This window comes from Microtus pennsylvanicus, chromosome 12, assembly GCF_037038515.1.
Source record: "Microtus pennsylvanicus isolate mMicPen1 chromosome 12, mMicPen1.hap1, whole genome shotgun sequence".
In the NCBI taxonomy this organism is placed as follows: Eukaryota; Metazoa; Chordata; class Mammalia; order Rodentia; family Cricetidae; genus Microtus; species Microtus pennsylvanicus.
The window spans coordinates 38055639-38075032 of NC_134590.1; the positions used below are offsets into that span (position 1 = coordinate 38055639).

The following is a 19394-nucleotide window of genomic DNA, read 5'->3' on the forward strand; positions in this document are numbered from 1 at the left end:
ACCCTACTCGGCTTTTGCCTTGTGATAGACAGTACCGCTTGCTTGCTTGTTTGCTAGCAGTGTGCATTGTCCTCTAGCATTGTAACCTACTACCGAGTTGTCAGCCTTGTTCTCTGCTGTGCTGCCTTAGGGTGGAACATGGAGTCCTCCTAGCAGATTGGACATGTAGATTAGACAAGTAGGAACTCGTGTCTTTAAATAGTTGAACCCATGGTTCACTATGCTGCCTGGAGATTGAGTAGGATGTTTATTTGTGCTCTTTATGATGTTTAAATTTTGAAGGAAAAAGATGTTTTGTTTTTTCCTCCCATTGTTACATTGTTACCTGTACTTAACCTCCTAAGGATAGAATCTGGTTAAATTATATGTAAGACTTTTTATAGTGTTCACATATATCACAGGATAATAGAATGTTTCTAAGGAATTTTTTCCTAGAAAAGGGATGGTGAGTGCGTGTGTGTGTGTGTGAGAGAGAGCGGGGGCGGGGAGGGAAAGAGGGAGGGAGGTAGAGAAAGAGAGAACATATTTGTATGTGTGCACCTGTATGCAGGTTTTCATGAGTCTAGAGACCAGAGGTCAATGTAACATGTTTTCCTCAATTGTTCTAATAAATTTTGTCTTTTTTAAGACAGGGTTTCCTTATTAACCTGGTGCTCTCTGATTGGCTAATGTAGTTTGTCAGCAAGCCCAAGGGATGCTCCTGTCACTGCCTCTCCACTATGGGACTATAGACACACATTGTTATTTCTGGCTTGTATATGGCTTCAGTGGATCTAAACTCAGATCCTCATAGTTGAGTGGCAAGTTCCTAAAAACGTTTTTAAATTTACAAAATGGAGTAATTGAACAACTAAGACTTGGTGGCCTAAATTTTCTGTGGTTGGTTGGTTCAGAAGTTTTAAAAATTTAACTGACCTCTTAAATCAATCACATCATTTTGATTTTGATTACTATCCTTTCCTATTTAGCATAAATGATAGCAGCAATGAAAATGCAAGTGGAGACAAAGTAGAAGATATTTGGATTCCTCGAGAGGACAAAACTACTCTCCCAAAGGACTCTGCTTCTGAGTCAGAATACTCAACAGTAGAGGAATGCTTCCACAGTTTAAGAAGAAAAAACTCGAAGGCATCTAAGTCTAGGACTCAAAAAGCCTTCTCCTTGGACCCCTTTAACAGGCACAGTTATCCTTTAAGCTCCACAAGTGGAAATACTGATTCGTCAACCATCTCAAATGTCATCTCTCCCTACGCCTGCTATTATGGATCCTCTGCAGTCAAGGTCAAATCTGGATGGCTGGACAAACTGTCTCCTCAAGGGTATGCATTGATTCATTTTATTTCCTTGGAAGCCATTTTGATACATTCAGGCTTATTCATTTCTAAATCTGCCAGTTTTTCTATATCCTCTTCATACTCCAAAGTTAAATGTTTTTTTTTCAATTTTTTATTGATTTTATTTAGCTATATATTTTTTTCTGCTTCCCTCCCTTCCACTCCCCTCCACTTCTACCCTCTCCCATGGTACTCATGCTTCCAGTTTACTCAGGAGATCTTGTCTTTTTTTACTTCCCATATAGATTAGATCCATGTATGTCTCTCTTAGGGACCTATTATTTTCTAGGTTCTCTAACATTGTGAATTATAGGCTGTTTTTTTTTTTTTGTCTTAAACCATCCTTTATGTCTAAAAGCCACCTAAAAGTGAGTACAAATGATGTTTATCTCTCTGGGCCTGAGTTACCCCACTCAATATGATGTTTTCTAGATCTATTCATTTGCCTGCAAATTTCAAGATGTCATTTTTTTCTGCTGTGTAGTACTCCATTGTATTGTGTAGTACCACATTTTCCTTATCCATTCTTCAGTTAAGAGACATTTAGACTGTTTTCAGGTTCTGGCTATGACAAACAATGCTGCTATGAACATAGTTGAGTATACGTCCTTGTGGTAGGATTAGCATCCTTTGGGTATATACCCAAAAGTGGTATTGCCGGGCCTTGACAAAGGTTATTTCCTAATTTTCCGAGAAATCGCCATACTGATATCCAAAGGGGCTGTACCAATTTGCACTCCCACCAGCAGGAGTGTTCCCTTTTCCCCACATCCTCTCCAGCATAAGTTGTCATCAATGTTTTTGATCTTGGCCATTTTTACAGGTGTAAGATAGAATCTTAGACTTGTTTTTATTTGCATTTCTCTGATGACTATGAATATTTAGCATTTCCTTATAAGTGTCTTTTAGTCATTTTAAATTTCTCTGTTGAGATTTCTCTGTTTAGGTCTGTAGCCCCCACCCCCTTTTTACTGGGTTATTTGTTCTTTTGATGAGTTCTTTGTATATTTTGGAGATCAGCCTTCTGTCTGATATGGGGTTGGTGAAGATCTTTTCCAAATCTGTAAGCTTGTTGACTGTGTCCTTTGTTTTACAGAAGCTTCTCAGTTTCAGGAGGTCCCATTTATTAATTGTTTCTCAGTGTCTGTGCTACTGGGTTCATATTTAGGAAGTGGTCTCTTGTGCCAATGAGTTCGAGTGTACTTCCCACTTTCTCTTCCATGAGGTTTAGTGTGGTTGGCTTTATGTTGAGGTCTTTGACCCATTTGGATTTGAGTTTTGTGCATGGTGATAGATATTAATCTATTTTCATTCTTCTACATGTTGATGTCCGTTATACCAGCACCATTTGTTAAATATGCTTTCTCTTTTCCATTTTATATTTTTTTCTGCTTTGTCAACGATCAGGAATTTGTAGGTGTGTGGATTAATATCTGGGTCTTCAGTTTGATTTCATTGGTCCTCCTGTCTGTTTTGATGCCAATAATAGGCTGTTTTCAGTACTGTAGCTCTGTAGTAGAGTTTGAAGTGAGGGATTATGATGCTTTGAGAAGTTCCATTATTGTACAGTATTGTTTTTGCTATCCTAGGGTTTTTACCCTTTCATATGATGTTGAGTACTGTTCTTTCGAGGTCTGTGGAGATTTTTGATGGATTTTGATGGGTATTACATTGAATCTGTAGATTGTTTTTGGTAAGGTTGCCATTTTTACTATGTTAATTCTACCTACCCAAAGTATGGAAGATCTTTCCGTTTTCAGGTGTTCTCTTCAATTTCTTATTTCAGAGATTTAAAGTTCTTGTCATACAGGTCTTCCACTTGTTTGATTTGAGTTACTCCAAGATATTTTATGCTATTTTTAGCTATTGTAAAGGGTGATGTTTCTCTGATTTCTTTCTCAGCTCATTTATCATCTGTGTAAAGGAGGGCTATTGATTTTTTTGAGTTAATCTTGCAGACTGCTACATTATTGAAAGTGTTAATGAGTTGTAGAAGTTCCTTGGCAGAATTTTTGGTGTTTCTTATGTAAACTATCATATTATCAGCAAATAGTGAGAGTTTGACCTCTTCTTTTCTTATTTGTATCCCCTTGATCTCCTTTTTTTGTCTTATTGCTCTAGCTAGAACCTCAAGAACTACACTGAGTAGAAATGAAGAGAGTGAGCAACCTTGTCTTGTTCCTGATGTCAGTGCGATCGCTGTGAATTTCTCTCCATTTTTCCGGCACATGCTTGAAAATGCTCTGTCCTAGGTCTGTAGAGTATTTGAAGGGCAGTGCTGTAATAAGGCTTACCATAAAATAACTTCAAGTTATGAGGTCACCTCCAGTTTTTTAATGTTATTGTCTAACTTGATAATAAAATGTTCTTTCCCATGTCCCACTTCATAGCAAAGCTAAACAATACAGACAGAGTTATCTTTACTCTGTTCATGCTATTTAGATTCTGCTTGTATTATAGCAGTGTTCTGTTTGAGAATAACATGCTTATTGTAGTTAGGGAAGAGAACATCATTTTTTTCAAATTTAGATCTTTGCTATTATTGGTCTCAGATCCTGATTTTTTCTTAATGTGAGTAAATGATAAGTCAAAGGATTTTTATTTTACTTAAAGAATTTTAATGTCTATTTTATATTTGAATACATATTAATATAACTTTACTATGGCATTTTCATATTTTGATTGCACTATTTTAGTTTTTATATGTTTCTCATGGGTATCTGTCCTTTGGGAAACATATTTTAAATAGAATGCAGTATTGTATATCTCACTGTTATTTACGTTATTCTTTCTTCTGTCATTGCGATGACAAACTACTTTCCTGTGTGCATTTTCTCTTTTCCTTGTCAGTTGTCAAGATTATTGGTAAGTGCATGTTTAAATATCAGAAACAAGGACAGTATTCGTGTATATAAATCATAGAATAAAGCAGTAGAAAGATGGAAGCACTAAAAAGCAAGAGCATTCTTTGGGGGGTCTCTGTATTAGCACTTTCCTACCCAGAATGTTCTTGCAGAGTACATCATCACCACGCCCCTTACCCACATTCTTTTCTTTAATGCCTCACTTGTGTTTAACATCATAAAGTATTTCTTCCAAACCGACTTTGATCATGTAATTTGCTTCTGAAGGCTTCACATGCTGTAACCTCTTGATTCCTTCACCATCACCTCCTTAGCAGAAGTCATTTGCAGTACATTGCATCACCACATTTTCCTCCTCTCAGTAATTCCCTATTACTGCATACATATTTAGTATCTGTCATTGAAAGAGCCCCTGAAAAGCTTTGTGTTAAACATCATTTTCTTTTCATTTTTCTAGGACAGAAATGTTTTAAATCTACAGGGATTTGGTAATACAAGCAGATGAATTCAATGCTGTGTTAGTATATAAAAATGTACAGGTGGCCTTGAAAGCAGAGGGTGTTCACTAGCAGGGCAGTGATTCCTTGGTGCTTTTGTAATTGGTTTCCCTTAAAGCCATATGTATGAATGATCAAAATACAGTAGTAATAAGGTAATAATTAATACTTTTCCAAGTAATATTTGCAAGTGTCCTCATTCAGGAGTAACTTTTGAGAACATAATAAAATAAGGTCTTACTTTATGTGGTTGAATACATATTTACTTTTGAAATGGATACAGCAATTTTGTAATCATAAGTGTAAAAAACATCCACCATGTTTTTAAAAATATTTATTTATTTACTTATTTATTATGTATACAATATTCTGTCTGTGTGCATGTCTGCAGGTCAGAAGAGGCCACCAGACCTCTTTACAGATGGTTGTGAACCACCTTGTAGTTGCCGGGAATTGAACTCAGGACCTTTGGAAGAGCAAGCAATACTCTTAACCACTGAGCCATCTCTCCTGCCCCAACATCCACCATTTTATAAAGAAATTTATTTATTGTTATCATTTAGCAGTAGAAACAATGAGACTTTTCCAGTTTAATTTAAATTATAAAATGTTAGGCAGGCATACTGGTATGCATCCTTAATCCCATATTCTGGAAGCAAAGGTAAATGAAACAATTCAAGTTTGAGGTCAGCTTATTCTCTACGACAAGCTTTGAGTTTGAGTAGCTTGAATGTAGCACAGCTGAGACTGACTAATGGTTTGGGAAGTTATATAGCAAAGCTGTTTGGGGAAATGTATCTTAGCACACACAGAGTCTTGGCTTCGATCCCCCAATACTATAGGGAAAAATATATGGAAGAAGCTTAAAAAAAAGGAATCCAAGAGACTCATAAAACAGTATTGGCTGTTGCCATTCCCCTTGGTTTGCCCCAGAATTTGAAGGTAAGTCCTTATTGCTGAAGACACTACACACTTCTGATACAAGACATGGATGAACAGAGCATGAACTGACCTGGTGTTTCCTTTCTGAGGACTAGCTCTCATAGTACCTGAAGGTGCTTTGCAAGCTCCCACGGTAGAAGAAAAAAACCAGTAGTCCAACCCAACCATAACGCCTGTAAACCACGACAATGATTAGCATAGCAAGATTTTCCCAAAGGTGCAATAATGCCGCTTATATTTTGGAGGTGGGCACAGGTCACACATGTAGCCAGTGGCTGCCTATCTGTTTAAGAGAAGGCAAGTCATGTGTGTATACACAGACAGCTGGCAATGAGGCCATGTATCCTAGAGGAGAGCCTAGTATTGCATATTCCTAAACCAGCATAATTCCTAATTGCTCTGAATACTTATCCATATATACATAGCTAAATGCTGCTTTCAGCCATAATCAAAGAAACTACTTTTTGAAGTAGAAAGAGACCATTACAGAAAGCCATGACTGATTAAAATACAGACAACTAATCACAGGGTGCCTAGCTCCTGTACGTAAGGCTCAGAGAACATGGGACAAAAGGAGTTAGAAAGATTGTAATAGCAGCAAACCAGGATATCGATTGCAAGGTGCTATCTTCTATATGTGACAAGTGAGCTGCATCCATAAAATCTCAAAAATGTGGTTACCTAAATAAGAGTAACACAATGAGAATACCTACCAGTTGACATTCCAGCACAGATGAGGGGAATCGGAAAACTGCTCTCATGTAGAAGAAGAGCTATATGAAATTAATAGCTGCTGAGAGAGGGAAAAATCAATCTTGTGTAGATACAATCTTCTGATTATCCAATCCTATGGGGTGGTCACACACAAACACACACCCTCATTCACTCACTTACTCACGCTCATTCAATAATAACTCAAGAAGCTATCATGAGTTTGAAAGGGAGAGGAGGAGACAAAGGAGGAATTGAAGGAGAACAAGGGTTCAAAATAATGTAAATACAGAACTTATATATTAATTTTTCCAGAAAAATATTTAAACATTGAGCTGTTACTAGTGTTTCAAGTATGACAAAACACAAATAAAACATATTTGGTGATACTTGGTTTTAAAAATATCTGATTGGATTGTGAGGACCAACTCCTCCCCACTTGTAATTAATAATCTCAGTCCTTTTATACCTGTATAGTCAGAGGCTTCAAAGACTGCATATATTTTATCCTGCCATTTCTCCAATTTTTAACTTGGAAGAGGAATGCAGGTAGTTATAAAGGACAGAGAACATGCCTGATTGTGCTATACAGTTTCTAGGAGATGCATGTTGAAACCTTCAAGACCATCCATAATACAGACACACTTTCTCACATTTAAACGTACTCTTTTATGAGTGTTTGTGTGTATAGAGTAACAATTTCAGTGTATTTAGGAAAGCAAAGATATATATTAAGAAATTCACATTTCACCTGACAGGATCTTCTAAGATTTTATTTTTTTAATTTTGATGACTGTGTTCTTAAAATTGTTTTTCAAATCATGGGACGGCCTGACATGGCAGCAAGAGCCGGGGACGATGGAGACTGAACATATGAGGGGAACACAGAAAGCAGTTAGTGAATCTGCTTGCTGAGGAATCAATGGAGGGCTACGTACAGGATCAAGATGCCTCATTGGCCTCCACTAAAAGCAGCAAACAAATATGAAATGATAGACCATTGACAGAGAGGGGGGCAGAGAGTACAGCTGTAAGCTAGCAGGGCCTTGAGTAATGCTCCTTCAGAGGTGTCTGAGAGGGAGGGAGCATCGTTTGTTGTTGGACACGGATAATACTTTGAAGTGGCATTTTAGAAGAAACACTTCTAAAGCTGTCAGGAGGGAAATTGCTTGGAGGCAGGTGCTGTGAGGAAATACTGCTGAGTGGGACAGAGCAGCGGGAAGACCAAAAGTGGTTGTTGATACCATTTTATCATAAATGAAAGAAGAAAATGCTCCATGACTGGTGGGGGGAGGAGGGCGGTCAGTGAAATTAGACTTCCAGTTAAATAGAGAAAGATGGGAAATGTAAAAACAAACTCAGTAGTCAGATACCAAGGGAAGGTCAGATCAAACAAGCCTTGGGTCAGACCAGGCGAGTCCAACCTGTGTCTTGCTTGGGAGTTTAGAATTCATGATGCTTGTGCCTTTGTCTGGGAGTGATTTCTCAGCCAGTGTCCAGTGACCTGGGCTGTGCGAATAGGCAGTTTCCCACTCTGATGCAGGAATGTGGCTATCTCAGATGTCCCTGTGACGCTCTCCAAACATAAGGCTGGCAGTGGAAGGTGATTGTGGGAATCTGGCACGTTTATTTTTTCTGACCAAAATGTTAAGTAGCAATTACTTGGTTGAACTGAAAGTTGAATCAAAATCCTTGATTATAATCATCTTTTTTATACTGGTGAAACAGCTGTGTATTTTACAAATGAGTTATTACCTATAAAGGCTGCGACAAGAAGACAGAACCCTTTAGCTGCCGTCTGAGGGGGGACATATTGCTTTTAGTTTCCGTTAAAGTAAACTGACTAATTCAGTCTGACTGAAGAAAAATGCAAAAGGTCATGGGAGCCAGACAGCTAAATTAGAATTGCCAAGACTCTGTTCTTTCAGAATGTCACTCAAACCTGCAGAGAGCTCAGCACCTGCATTTCCCTCCTCCTACTGTAAGTTCAAGACCAAGGTCAGCTTTGTAGGAGGATCCTTGGAGTATACTCTTAATTGGTGCTCAGCAAACCTCAGTCTTCTGTCCCTTTACTTTTATTGCCGATGAACTTCGGCCTTGTTACTGGCAGGAAGTGCTAGTCATTTTCTTATCTTGGCAGACATAAGGTAAAGAAGTCATCTGTTCACCTTGGTCTTGGAGAGCCCAGTCCCTTTGACTGCTCCTGGAAGCACATTTTTTTAAGTCAGAAAGTTTTCTAAACAAGCAAAGATGCAGACAGAAATATATGGCAACTCTTCTTCCTTCAGAGTTTATTCTCACATGAACATGTATATATATATATATATATATATATATATATATATATATATATATACACACACACACACACACACACACACACACACACACACATACACACATGTACATACACATACAACTCAGGATTCACATGGAATTATGACATTTCTGACAATAAGGATATTGCTGGATGGTTTTGTGTGCAGTGAAATAAGCCAACATGACTTAGATTTGAAATGTAAAGTCAGTCTCCTAGAAGCTGGGTGTAGAATATTGGTTACCAGAGGGAGAGAGTCAAGGGAGAAAGGGTCAAGGTTGCTCAAGCAGTACTGAGTTATATTTGGATGGGAGTAAACTCTGGTGTTCATGTCTTAGCAATGTGAATTGAATCAGCACAATGATATAGTTCAAAGAGAAGATAGTTAGGGACTACCACAAAATTACACATGTCTAAGATGGTAAATACATTAATCACCTTGAGTTAGTCATAATAAATATATGCCTAAATGGAAACATCTACCTTCTACTTTATAAACATATACAAATACTAATGTACTAGCAAGTTCAAAAAATAAAAATTGGCCTTTCACCTTTACTTCTAAAACTCTTGCGTTGTTGAAATTTTTTGCTAAACACTTGTTTTTCACAGTATGACTTAAATGTAAGAACTGGAAGTTGGGTCTGAATAAAAGTCTGTGTTTATTCTGTTGTCCAGAGCATCTGGTGAGATATTCTTAGAAACTAATGCTTGGTTTTGCTTAAAAGTGAGGAAATGCCCTTTGTAAAACTGCTGACATTTTATAGAAATACTGGAGAATCATTTTTCACCTACTTTGGTTGAAATTACTTCATTCTTAGTACCAAATCCTTTAAAAGCTTCACCCTTTAGAGAGAAATTAGAGACATGAATTACAAACTAAGATGAATAACTAGGTAAATAAAAATGTAGATGTCGAGACAATAGTGTTGTAGACAGACAACCTGGATAGTTACTGAGCAGTGGCTCAGAAAGGACTGCATTTATTTTAAGATTATGCAAAGAAGGAAGATGACATCAATAGCATGCTGAGTTTCCCTTTGATGTTATTTAGAATAAATGCGACATATAGTCTGAGTATAAATACCATGATTCGTAGAAGGCATACATTTGACAAGATGGCTTCAGGGTCATTCTTGTTATGGATCTTAAAGGTAACAAAGTACCTCATACTTTGTTAATGTTATTGCTTAGCATGCTTATTAGATTAAAACTCTTTTTATTTAAGGTTAAGGATGTAATCTTTAAAAGAATAAAACAAAGACATGTGTAGTGACTCATGCCTTTTGTCTTCGCACTTAGGAGTCAGAACTTCATGAGTTCCAGGCCAGCCTGGTCTACATAGTGAGTTTCAGACAAGCCACAGTTACATGGTGAGACTGTGTCAACTTCGAAACAAAACAAAATAAAACATAATAAAATAAAATTACCACAACACTACCACCAGCAGCAACAACAACAACAAAAATCCCAATTCCTGCTGCCCTTAACAGTGAGTTTAAAAGAGAGTACCTTTGTGTGACTCCTTCATAAACAGGGATTTAATTGCACGCATTTACACTGCTTTGAAAGAAAGCTTTCTAAGATACACATTTTGAGACAAAACTTGACAACAGGAGTGCAAGCTGTTTTTATGAAAGCAATTGAAACTTCAAAACACTTGTCCTACCAGAGCTCAAGGGAAGAGTTTATAGAAAAACTGGTGATACTTCACAAGCCTTATAAATTATTCTGAGAAGGCTTCTTAAAGAAATGTTTCTCTTCAGAATGCTAAAAATAAAAGAAGCTAAAACCCAGGCTAACATACTTCCTGTCTGTGTTATGTTTATTCCCAAAGGATCTGTGGAACAGTTTCCAAAGTTGAACTAACATATAAACTGTATGGAGGTCAAACGCTATCACTTCCTGCTCATTAGCAACATGGCTGGGCTATGCAGCATTAGATGTCCTGGAGACTGTTGTGGGTAGCTGTTAAGAAAGCAGTGCTCAGGAAGAGAGTGTCTATTGGTAGTGTGATGGGGAGGGATTACATAATTTACCTGTGGCTCTGTGCCTGAATCTGTAAGGCTAACTTTTCTCCTTTGATTGTTTGGAGGATTAAATGTGTTAATGTTTGTAAGTGGTTTGGCACAGTGCCTGGAACAAAGCATTATGTGTGTTACTGACCGGAACTTTAATATTTCTTCCCCGTAATGCATTATTGTGTCTCATTTAACTTGCATTGCATCACACCAGGAACACGGGCTAACATGGCATTGCCTTTCATAATTCCTTTTTATTGATTTTAGAATTTCATGAAGCCAATTAAGCTGCTGAATGCATCGTTAATGTGTGTGTGTGTCTGTGATATACATTTGTATATTACATGCGTGTGTAGTGCACATGCATGCTTGTGGGAGTTTGTGTGGAGACTAGTAATCTTTTTTGATCTTCCTTCTATATTTTATATTGAGGCAGGGTTTCTCATGTGAACCTAGAGATCAGTGATTTAGCCATTCTGGCTATCCATCTTGCTCTGGTTATCCTCCTGTATCTACTTCCCAAATGCAAGGATACAGATAAGCTTCCAGACCAATGTGCCATTTATGGGAGTGCTATAAACATGACCCCCAGTATTTATGCTTGAATGACAGATATTCTTTGAAATATCTCTCTAGTCTCTAGTAAATGAAGTTCCAAGCATAGGTGTTACCACACAGAAAACCTTAAAGTACTTAAAAAACAATAAACAAACAAACAAAAAAAACAGAGAGGATGTGTCTTACTAGACTGTCCTCCAACTAATAAATTTTCTGTCATACCTCTTCAGTATTATATTTACTTACCATGCATTGTCATGACCAGCCAAAATTAAATTAATTTAACTTTAAAAATAAAAATTTACATAGGAATTTAGAAGCAAAGACTTCTCAAGATCTTTTATTATTTTGTTGACATTTAACAAATGTCAATATTTGTTAAGTTTGTAAGATTGTGTTATTAAATTCAACTTTATATTTACTATGAAGTAGCATAAAACTACAAGAGGATGTAATTACCTTTTATTATTTTGTCTTGCCGTATATTATTATTAGAGTTCAGTACTGACATTTACATGCAGAAAATAGCTCATTGGATATTGGCATATTTAATCAGCAACATAGACTATGCAGTGTTAAGTCAATATTCATCTTATAAATGTATCTTATATTGATTATTTTAAATTAAATGAAAAATATCAATAAATATATCACTAACAAGCCATATTTATTTTTTCTTAGCTTTTTATAACTATAATTGATAACCATGATACGTTGTATACACAAGGGGATGATTTGGTGCGTGTACACACTGCGAACCAGTCACCACAAAGAGCATTATTTACACGGTGTTGTCTCACACACTTCAGCTCTTCTTTTATCCAGTTTTGGCCTACTTAAAAGCTATTCTTTTATCCAACTTTGCATAAAAATTTATCATTAACTATAATCACTACTCTGTATGTTAGGTACCCAGAATTCACTCTTCTTAAAATTGCAAAGGTGTCCATTTATGTGTAAAAACTAAAAAGTTGAATCCATGTAAGCAGACAGTCCAGTGGAGGTTATCACAAACTAAAAGCAGAAGGTATGGCGAGATTTTGCTTAAAGAAAATACTTACTTTTATACTGTCCTTGTAGTTACTTCAAATTAATGATGAGCTTTTGGAGCTTCCTGTAGACACTCATATTTCCCCCTTAATTCAGGGTAGTCTTAGAATGATTTTTTTCCACATAATCAAACTGATCCTTAGTATTAAAAAACAAAAATATAAAAGGAAATCATGTTTCTCTACTAGTTTCTGCTTATAATATGCAAATTTGAGTGTACTTTTTCAATACAGTACACATTTACTATATTTATATGGACAAACAGAATCCAAATGATTTTGTATTTAAGGATCTCAAATATAATACGGGAAGTGAATGATGAAAACAGATATGTAATTAAAGTTTTTGCTGAGTGTTATGATTAGTAAATTAAAGAGGAGAACAAGGGAAGGCTGAAGGACCCTGTCTTGGGCCGCGTTGACATTTGGTTAGAATGGCCTTTAAGCCGAGAACGTGAGGACAAGAGGAATGAACTGTGAGGAGCCAGGTGGAAATTTCTAAGGACTGAATATGTTTTACAGGAAGGCCAAGAGGCAAGGAATGTTCTAGGGCTAGACAGAGGCAATATGACTCAGGAGGAACTGTCTACAGAGTAAGTACCCAAAGGCTTACAACATGACAGAAGTGTCATTTTGTAATAAGATAGCAAGATACCTCATTTCTCCTCTAGAAGAGTGTTCTGTTGGCTACATACGACACGATTCTCATTCTATTCTTTACAGACCAGGACTTAAGCTTGCCTCCATAGTAAAATTCTTAGAGATTTAACAATCTTAAGAAAACTTGATTAAAAATTGATGAGCACATCCTACCTTCAGTTGAAAACTTTATAGTTTCCGGGAGAGTCTTTCTTTCACATATTAAGACTGTTATGACTAATGTGTTCTTTTTCTTTTCTCAAAGCATAGGCTTTAGCCTTCTGGGCAGTGAGCTCTCAGTCTCCCCACAACAGCCCCCGCTGCCCTCCTCATTTTCTTCTTTAGGCTCTGAGGCCTCTGGCACCTCACACAGGAGCAAGACAGTGCAGTGGATGTCAGCCATGCATTCAGTCCAGCATAGAACCCTAAACTGACTTTAAACTTAGGAAAGATTTTGCTGTTCTTTTGTCTGTGTGTAACCCAAGGGCATGTGCTTCAGCTTGAATTGTATAGATGACAACATATATAGTCAAGCAAATTGCTGAATGCTCCTGGCTTTTGAAAGAATTCTGTGAGAGCCTGTGAATCCAGGCTGGGGAAGTGGCTTAGCCTGCGAAGAGCTTGTCTTTAGACTCATCAAAACCATATAAAAAGTTGGACATGGCTACTCCCATCTGTTAGCTCAGATCTGGCGATGAAATGTGCAGATTCCAAGGGCTCCATAGCCCACAGTCTAACACAAATGGTAAAATTATGGCTCAGTCAGTGGATCTATCTCAAAGAAAAAAAATGAGGTGAAGAGTAATAGAAGACACTTGACTTCAGGGTTTTACAGCCATGGACACATGTGCCAGCATTCTATACATTTCCACACATAAAAACAAAGAATGAAAACTTATGGGTCCAAATTAAGGTGTATTAACATAGTTTCTGACATTTTCACATGCAGCTCTTGCAGGCTGTGATTGAATTCTGGGTTTTCAGAAATTCACCCACCCTTCTGCAATTCTTGTTTTAAACAAAGGTGATTGCATATGAATGGGGTGTGGATGTTTTCTTCTTCTGTCTTCCTGCTGTGTTTTAAAAGGACTGTGCTTAGTCATATTCCTAGTTCTTTCAACCAGTGTGTGTGTGTGTGTGTGTGTGTGTGTGTGTGTGTGTGTGTATGTGTGTGTGTGTTTTATTTGGGTCTTGGTGTTCATAGTTGATCATAAGTAGAGAATGAGGCATTTTTGAACTTTGTCCCTGTAAAGCAGAGGTGAGGTTTGGGAGGATGGTGTTCAGGAAGTGCACAAATGTATAAAGAAATTGTGATAACTGCTGTAGGAGGAAAACTCTCTGGCCGGCTTTGTACTAGTTCATCAGAGAAGGAATTTTTGTGGAGGTGCTTTAGGAATAATTATTAAAATTAGTAAGAGAAGAAAGAGGAGATGGAGAAGGGCTTTAAGAACTGTTGTCCTCATAGATATCACTTGTATTTATTTTAAAATGGAAAATTTCATGTTTTGCTGGGCTCTTATATTCTCTTTCAATGTAAGGTGGGTAGGATTCTACACAGACTTCTCAAGATCCCTAGTGACTGTTGGAAATGTGATGGAAGAAACTTGCCTTGTAAGAATAGGAGACTGGAAGAAAACTGTGGATGCAGAGAGGCTAGGTTATTCAAGAAGTAAGGAATGTGTGTTTACTGGTTTCTACCTTACCTCGCAACTGTTAGTGCTGGGAATCTGGGAACCCTTGGATTGTTGGAAGTGAAAAGCCGGATGACTAACTCTGCTTTGAGAAGAGATAGGGCACGCCAAGAGACCTTAAGAAGGAGCTGATGGATGAGGGGATCAGGTGGAAGATGACTGGTAGTCTGTGTGGTTGTATGAGGCTAAGTCCCTGCATGTTCTTATTAATCATTAATTCAGTGTTTACATGTGAAATGGTTGTATGCACTAGTGAACTTCATTTTAGTTATTAGAACTGGTTGACTCAACAAATCCATACATTTGTTAATGATTAATATGGGAATATTTCTATGTTTTACACAAATAATAGACCTTTGGCAGGGAAACACTGAGAAGAAAAACTCTCCCAGGGTCAGAAAGTTCTTTTTCTATCTTTAACTCTTCTGAAAGCCACAGGAAGTGATACCGACTCCTTAAATGTGTTTAAATACTGCAAAATAGGAGGGAGGAGGAATGCTTGATGCTGACCTGTTTCACTTTCTGAAATAGGTGGTTAGTTTTGGTATCTATTAAAAGCACAGGGTATCTCGATGGCATCAGTAAAGGCCAGAAGTGTATAGAGGAGAAAGAAGGCATTCAAAATCTACAGACTTGAGTGTGTGGGTTTGGTGGGTGAGGGGACCAATTCAAAACAGAACCAAGGTGTGTGCACAAAGGCTTCTCAGTCATCTCTTGTAAAGTCAGAAAGAGTCTTCTTTAAAGTAGAAATTCCAAAATGGAATTATTTTATTTTACCTTTGATTTTCATGTCAGAATTTTAAACTACATTTGCCTTTTATATGATCCTCTTTCAACTGTATTCTGTTTAAAGAGATTGTAAATGACTCTCTAATTTAGCAGCAATTTTTCAATGCATTTACTTTAAATCAATAAATCATATGTATAAATGCGATTACCAAAGCCATATTAGCTTAACAACATAATATTCATTTGCCAAAGATCAAAGTAAAGTATGATATGCACATAAGCTTAATGAGGGATGAGAGCATTGTGTAGTATGTTCATTGAAGGTTTATCTTCTTGATAGAATGTGGTTCAATGATGGTGCATGGACTCACATTTTGCTCAGCAGTGACCCTCACTGCTGTGATAGCAATGTTGTGTATTATAGCAATGTTGTGTATGATAGCAATGTTGTTGTGGGTGATAGCAATGTTGACATTCTTTTTAAAATACATACTTTATGTAACTAGAAAGTATTATTATTCACATTTTCCCTGTGTACCATGGCTATAAAGGTAGACCTGAGCATTCTTGTAGCCTCCTGTTATGTATATTCCCTAACAGAACATTGGAATGTACTCAATATAATGATGTTACAAATACATTTAAAATCCACGTACACAGTAATGGAATGTAAAATAACAGTTTCATTTATTTTACAGAAAACGCATGTTTCAGAAGAGATGGGTGAAATTTGATGGCTTTAGCATTTCTTACTACAACAATGAAAGAGTAAGTACATTTACAGTCTTCAAAGATTATTTTACACATACTAAGTGCACTTTAGGAAACTTTAGTTAATAGTTCAGCTTGTGAAAGAATAGGAAATACATTATCAACATGAAAAGAACTGGAATATGACAAAAATCACTCTTAATTTAATTTTTCATAGCCATGAGCAATCAACTTTTTAGCTTATGCTTTTAATAGTTATTTATCTTATTATTTATCATCTTCTATAAACCATAGGAGATGTTTTTGTGATGTAAAGGTGAATACAAAATTGCCTCTACAAATTAAGGGATGTAAACAAATCACATTACAAACAGAAAATTGAGAAACAGGGAGGGGTTGTCTCATCCTCTGAGAGTGAGAAGTATTTGGATGAAATTCCGTTGGCTTTGAGTTTGGAAGAAAATAAGTTTGTATGTGCAGACATGGTAGAGAATAAGAATTATGTACAGAAAGAATATGCAAAAGCTCACATGAGAAAGCATTGGCTATTTCACAAAGCAGGTAGTGATTTCTGGTTATTTTATGAATGAGCTTTATGAGTGGGAGATGATGCTAACAGGACTGTGTAATAAGAGCTCACTGAAAATCTCGTCTGTTGGTGAAAGCAGCAAAGGAATATTCCTTGTGCAATTGAGTCACAATGCATAGCAGAGTTTTAGGAACGTTTTCTTAAGTTTTGAGGATGGCCCTCTAACGAAATATAGGCTCAAATATTTGTGAGAAACATGTATTATATCAGAACACAGTAAAAAATAGTTTCCTGTGTATGTATGTATGTATGTATGTATATATATATGTATATATATATATATATTTGCCAATATGTATATGTGATTGTATGCATGCGTAGTTAACCATAGAAAATTCTGTATATTATACAGTTAGATGGGACACAATCAGGCTTCTATGCCCTAGCTTGTGCATGGGTGTGGGCTGAACCAACTGTGCATCAGAAATACATAGAAAAGTTCTGTCTGTACTGAACAAATTCATCCCCTTTTCTTATCATGCTCTAAATGAATAAGTAAAACAGTAGTTTACAAAGAATTTCCATACATAAGATATTATAAATAACTGGGAGTGATTAGGAATGCAGGAGGGTGAGTGCAGGATATATGCAGACATGATACAATTTTAGTTAAGGATTTGCACACTTGTTCATCTTGGTGTCTGAGGAGTTTCTGGAATCAATGCCTCTCAGAAACAGAGGGACAGTGTGCTCAGCTGTTAAACTTAGAAGATAACCTCTGTATCACCCTTTTCACTTTTGTTTGATAATTTTCTCAGTGAAAAGGTAAAACTGATAAAATGGACCCTGTTTTAACTTATTAAAATGAGACCCTTTCCTCCTAATAATATTTTATCTGTAATGTTTTAATTTAAAGATATAACCACATTCTTTTATCTATTTTATTTATTACATGCCAATTTAACATTGTTTCTCATTAGAAGTTTATACTTTATAATATTTGTAAATTGTTTTGGCTTGAAGAGAGGTGTCTCTGCAAGACAGAAAGTAAACATCTAATAGACAATAACCTGGGCTGCAAATACACTTGCACCCATGTTGAGAGCCGTAGAAGGCTTCATGTTGTTTGGTTTCATTTTTAACCTTGATCAAGTAACAAGTTGGTTTAAAGATCCACATGGTTTGCAAAGTGGTGGCACAGATGTTTTCATCATTAGTTCTTCATCAGCTATTTATAGTTTGTTATGTGCGTATTTGACCATCTTGATGTTTCACATGTGTCCATGATATACACAGTGAATTCGGTGTCCCTAGACGTGAAGACATCTTTTTTTCTTGTTGTTGTTTTTCCCTTTTATTATTTTTTTTATACAGTACATGGGTCATATTTATTTGCTGGTTTCTTTTTTTTTATTGATAAAAGGAGAATAAAGAAAAGAAAGAAAAAAAACAAATTTCCACCTCCTCCCAGCCTCCCATTTCCCTCCCCCTCCTCCCATTCTCCTCCCCCTCCTCCCACCCCTCTCCCCTTCCCCACACTTTTCTCCCCCTCCCTCTCCAGTCCAAAGAGCAGTCAGGGTTCCCTGCCCTGTGGTAAGTCCTAGGTCCTCCCCCCTCCGTCCATATCTAGGAAGGTGAACATCCAAACTGGCTAGGCTCCCACCAAGCCAGCACATTGCGTTGGATCAAAACCGCGTGCCATTGTCCTTGGCGTCTCATCAGCCCTCATTGTTCGTCATGTTCAGAGAGTCCAGTTTTATCCCATGCTTTTTTTGGTAACAGTCCAGCTGGCCTTGGTGAGCTCCCAGTAGATCATCTCCACTGTCTCAGTGGGTGGGTGCACCCCTCGTGGTCCCGACTTCTTTGCTCATGTTCTCCCTCCTTCTGCTCCTCCTTGGGACCTTGGGAGCTCTATCCAGTGTTCCAGTGTGGGTCTCTGTCTCTATCTCCATCCATCGCCAGATGAAAGTTCTAGGGTGATATGCATGATATTCGTCAGTATTGCTCTAGGATAGGGTCATTTCAGGTTCCCTATCCTCAGCTGCCCAAGGAACTAACTGGGGGCCTCAGCTTGGGCACCTGGGATCCCCTCTAGGGTCAAGTCTCCTGCCCATCCTAAAGTGGGTCCTTTAACTAAGAAATGGGGTTCCGTGCTCCCCTATCCAACCTTCCTTTATCCCGATCCTCCTGTTTCCCCAAGTCCCCCCTCCTTTCCTTCTACCTTTTCTCTCCCCATCTCCCCTTACCCCCATCCCACCCCACCCCCAACATCCCACTTTTCTCCCCGGAAATTTTGTCTACTTCCCTTATCCAAGAGGATAACTATATGTTTTTCCTTGGGTTCACCTTCTTACTTAGCTTCTTTAGATTCGCCTATTGTAGACTCCGTGACCCCTATTTATGGCTAGAAACCAATTATGAGTAAGTACATCCCATGTTCATCTTTTTGGGTCTGGGATACCTCACTCAGGATAGTGTTTTCTATTTCCATCCATTTGCATGCAAAATTCGAGAGGTCATTGTTTTTTACCGCAGCGTAGTACTCTAATGTGTATATATTCCATACTTTCTTCATCCATTCTTCCATTGAAGGGCATCTAGGTTGTTTCCAGGTTCTGGCTATTACAAATAATACTGCTATGAACATAGTTGAACAAATGCTTTTGACATATGATAGACTATCTCTTGGGTAAATTCCCAAGAGTGGTATTGCTGGGTCCAGGGGTAGGTTGATCCCGAATTTCCTGAGAAACCGAAACACTGACTTCCACAGTGGTTGCACAAGATTGCATTCCCACCAGC

At 37.5% G+C, this 19394-nt stretch overlaps 1 protein-coding gene across 2 annotated transcripts in view; it reads left to right on the forward strand.

Moving 5' to 3' along the window:
- The window catches only part of Arap2 (ArfGAP with RhoGAP domain, ankyrin repeat and PH domain 2), a 152675-nt gene that overhangs the window by 17958 nt on the left and 115323 nt on the right, over nucleotides 1-19394 (forward strand). For both annotated transcript variants that reach the window (XM_075943488.1, XM_075943489.1), the window contains exons 5-6: nucleotides 969-1319; nucleotides 16051-16120. In XM_075943488.1, the coding sequence (XP_075799603.1) occupies nucleotides 969-1319; nucleotides 16051-16120 (421 nt within the window). The remainder of the gene's footprint in view (nucleotides 1-968; nucleotides 1320-16050; nucleotides 16121-19394) is intronic.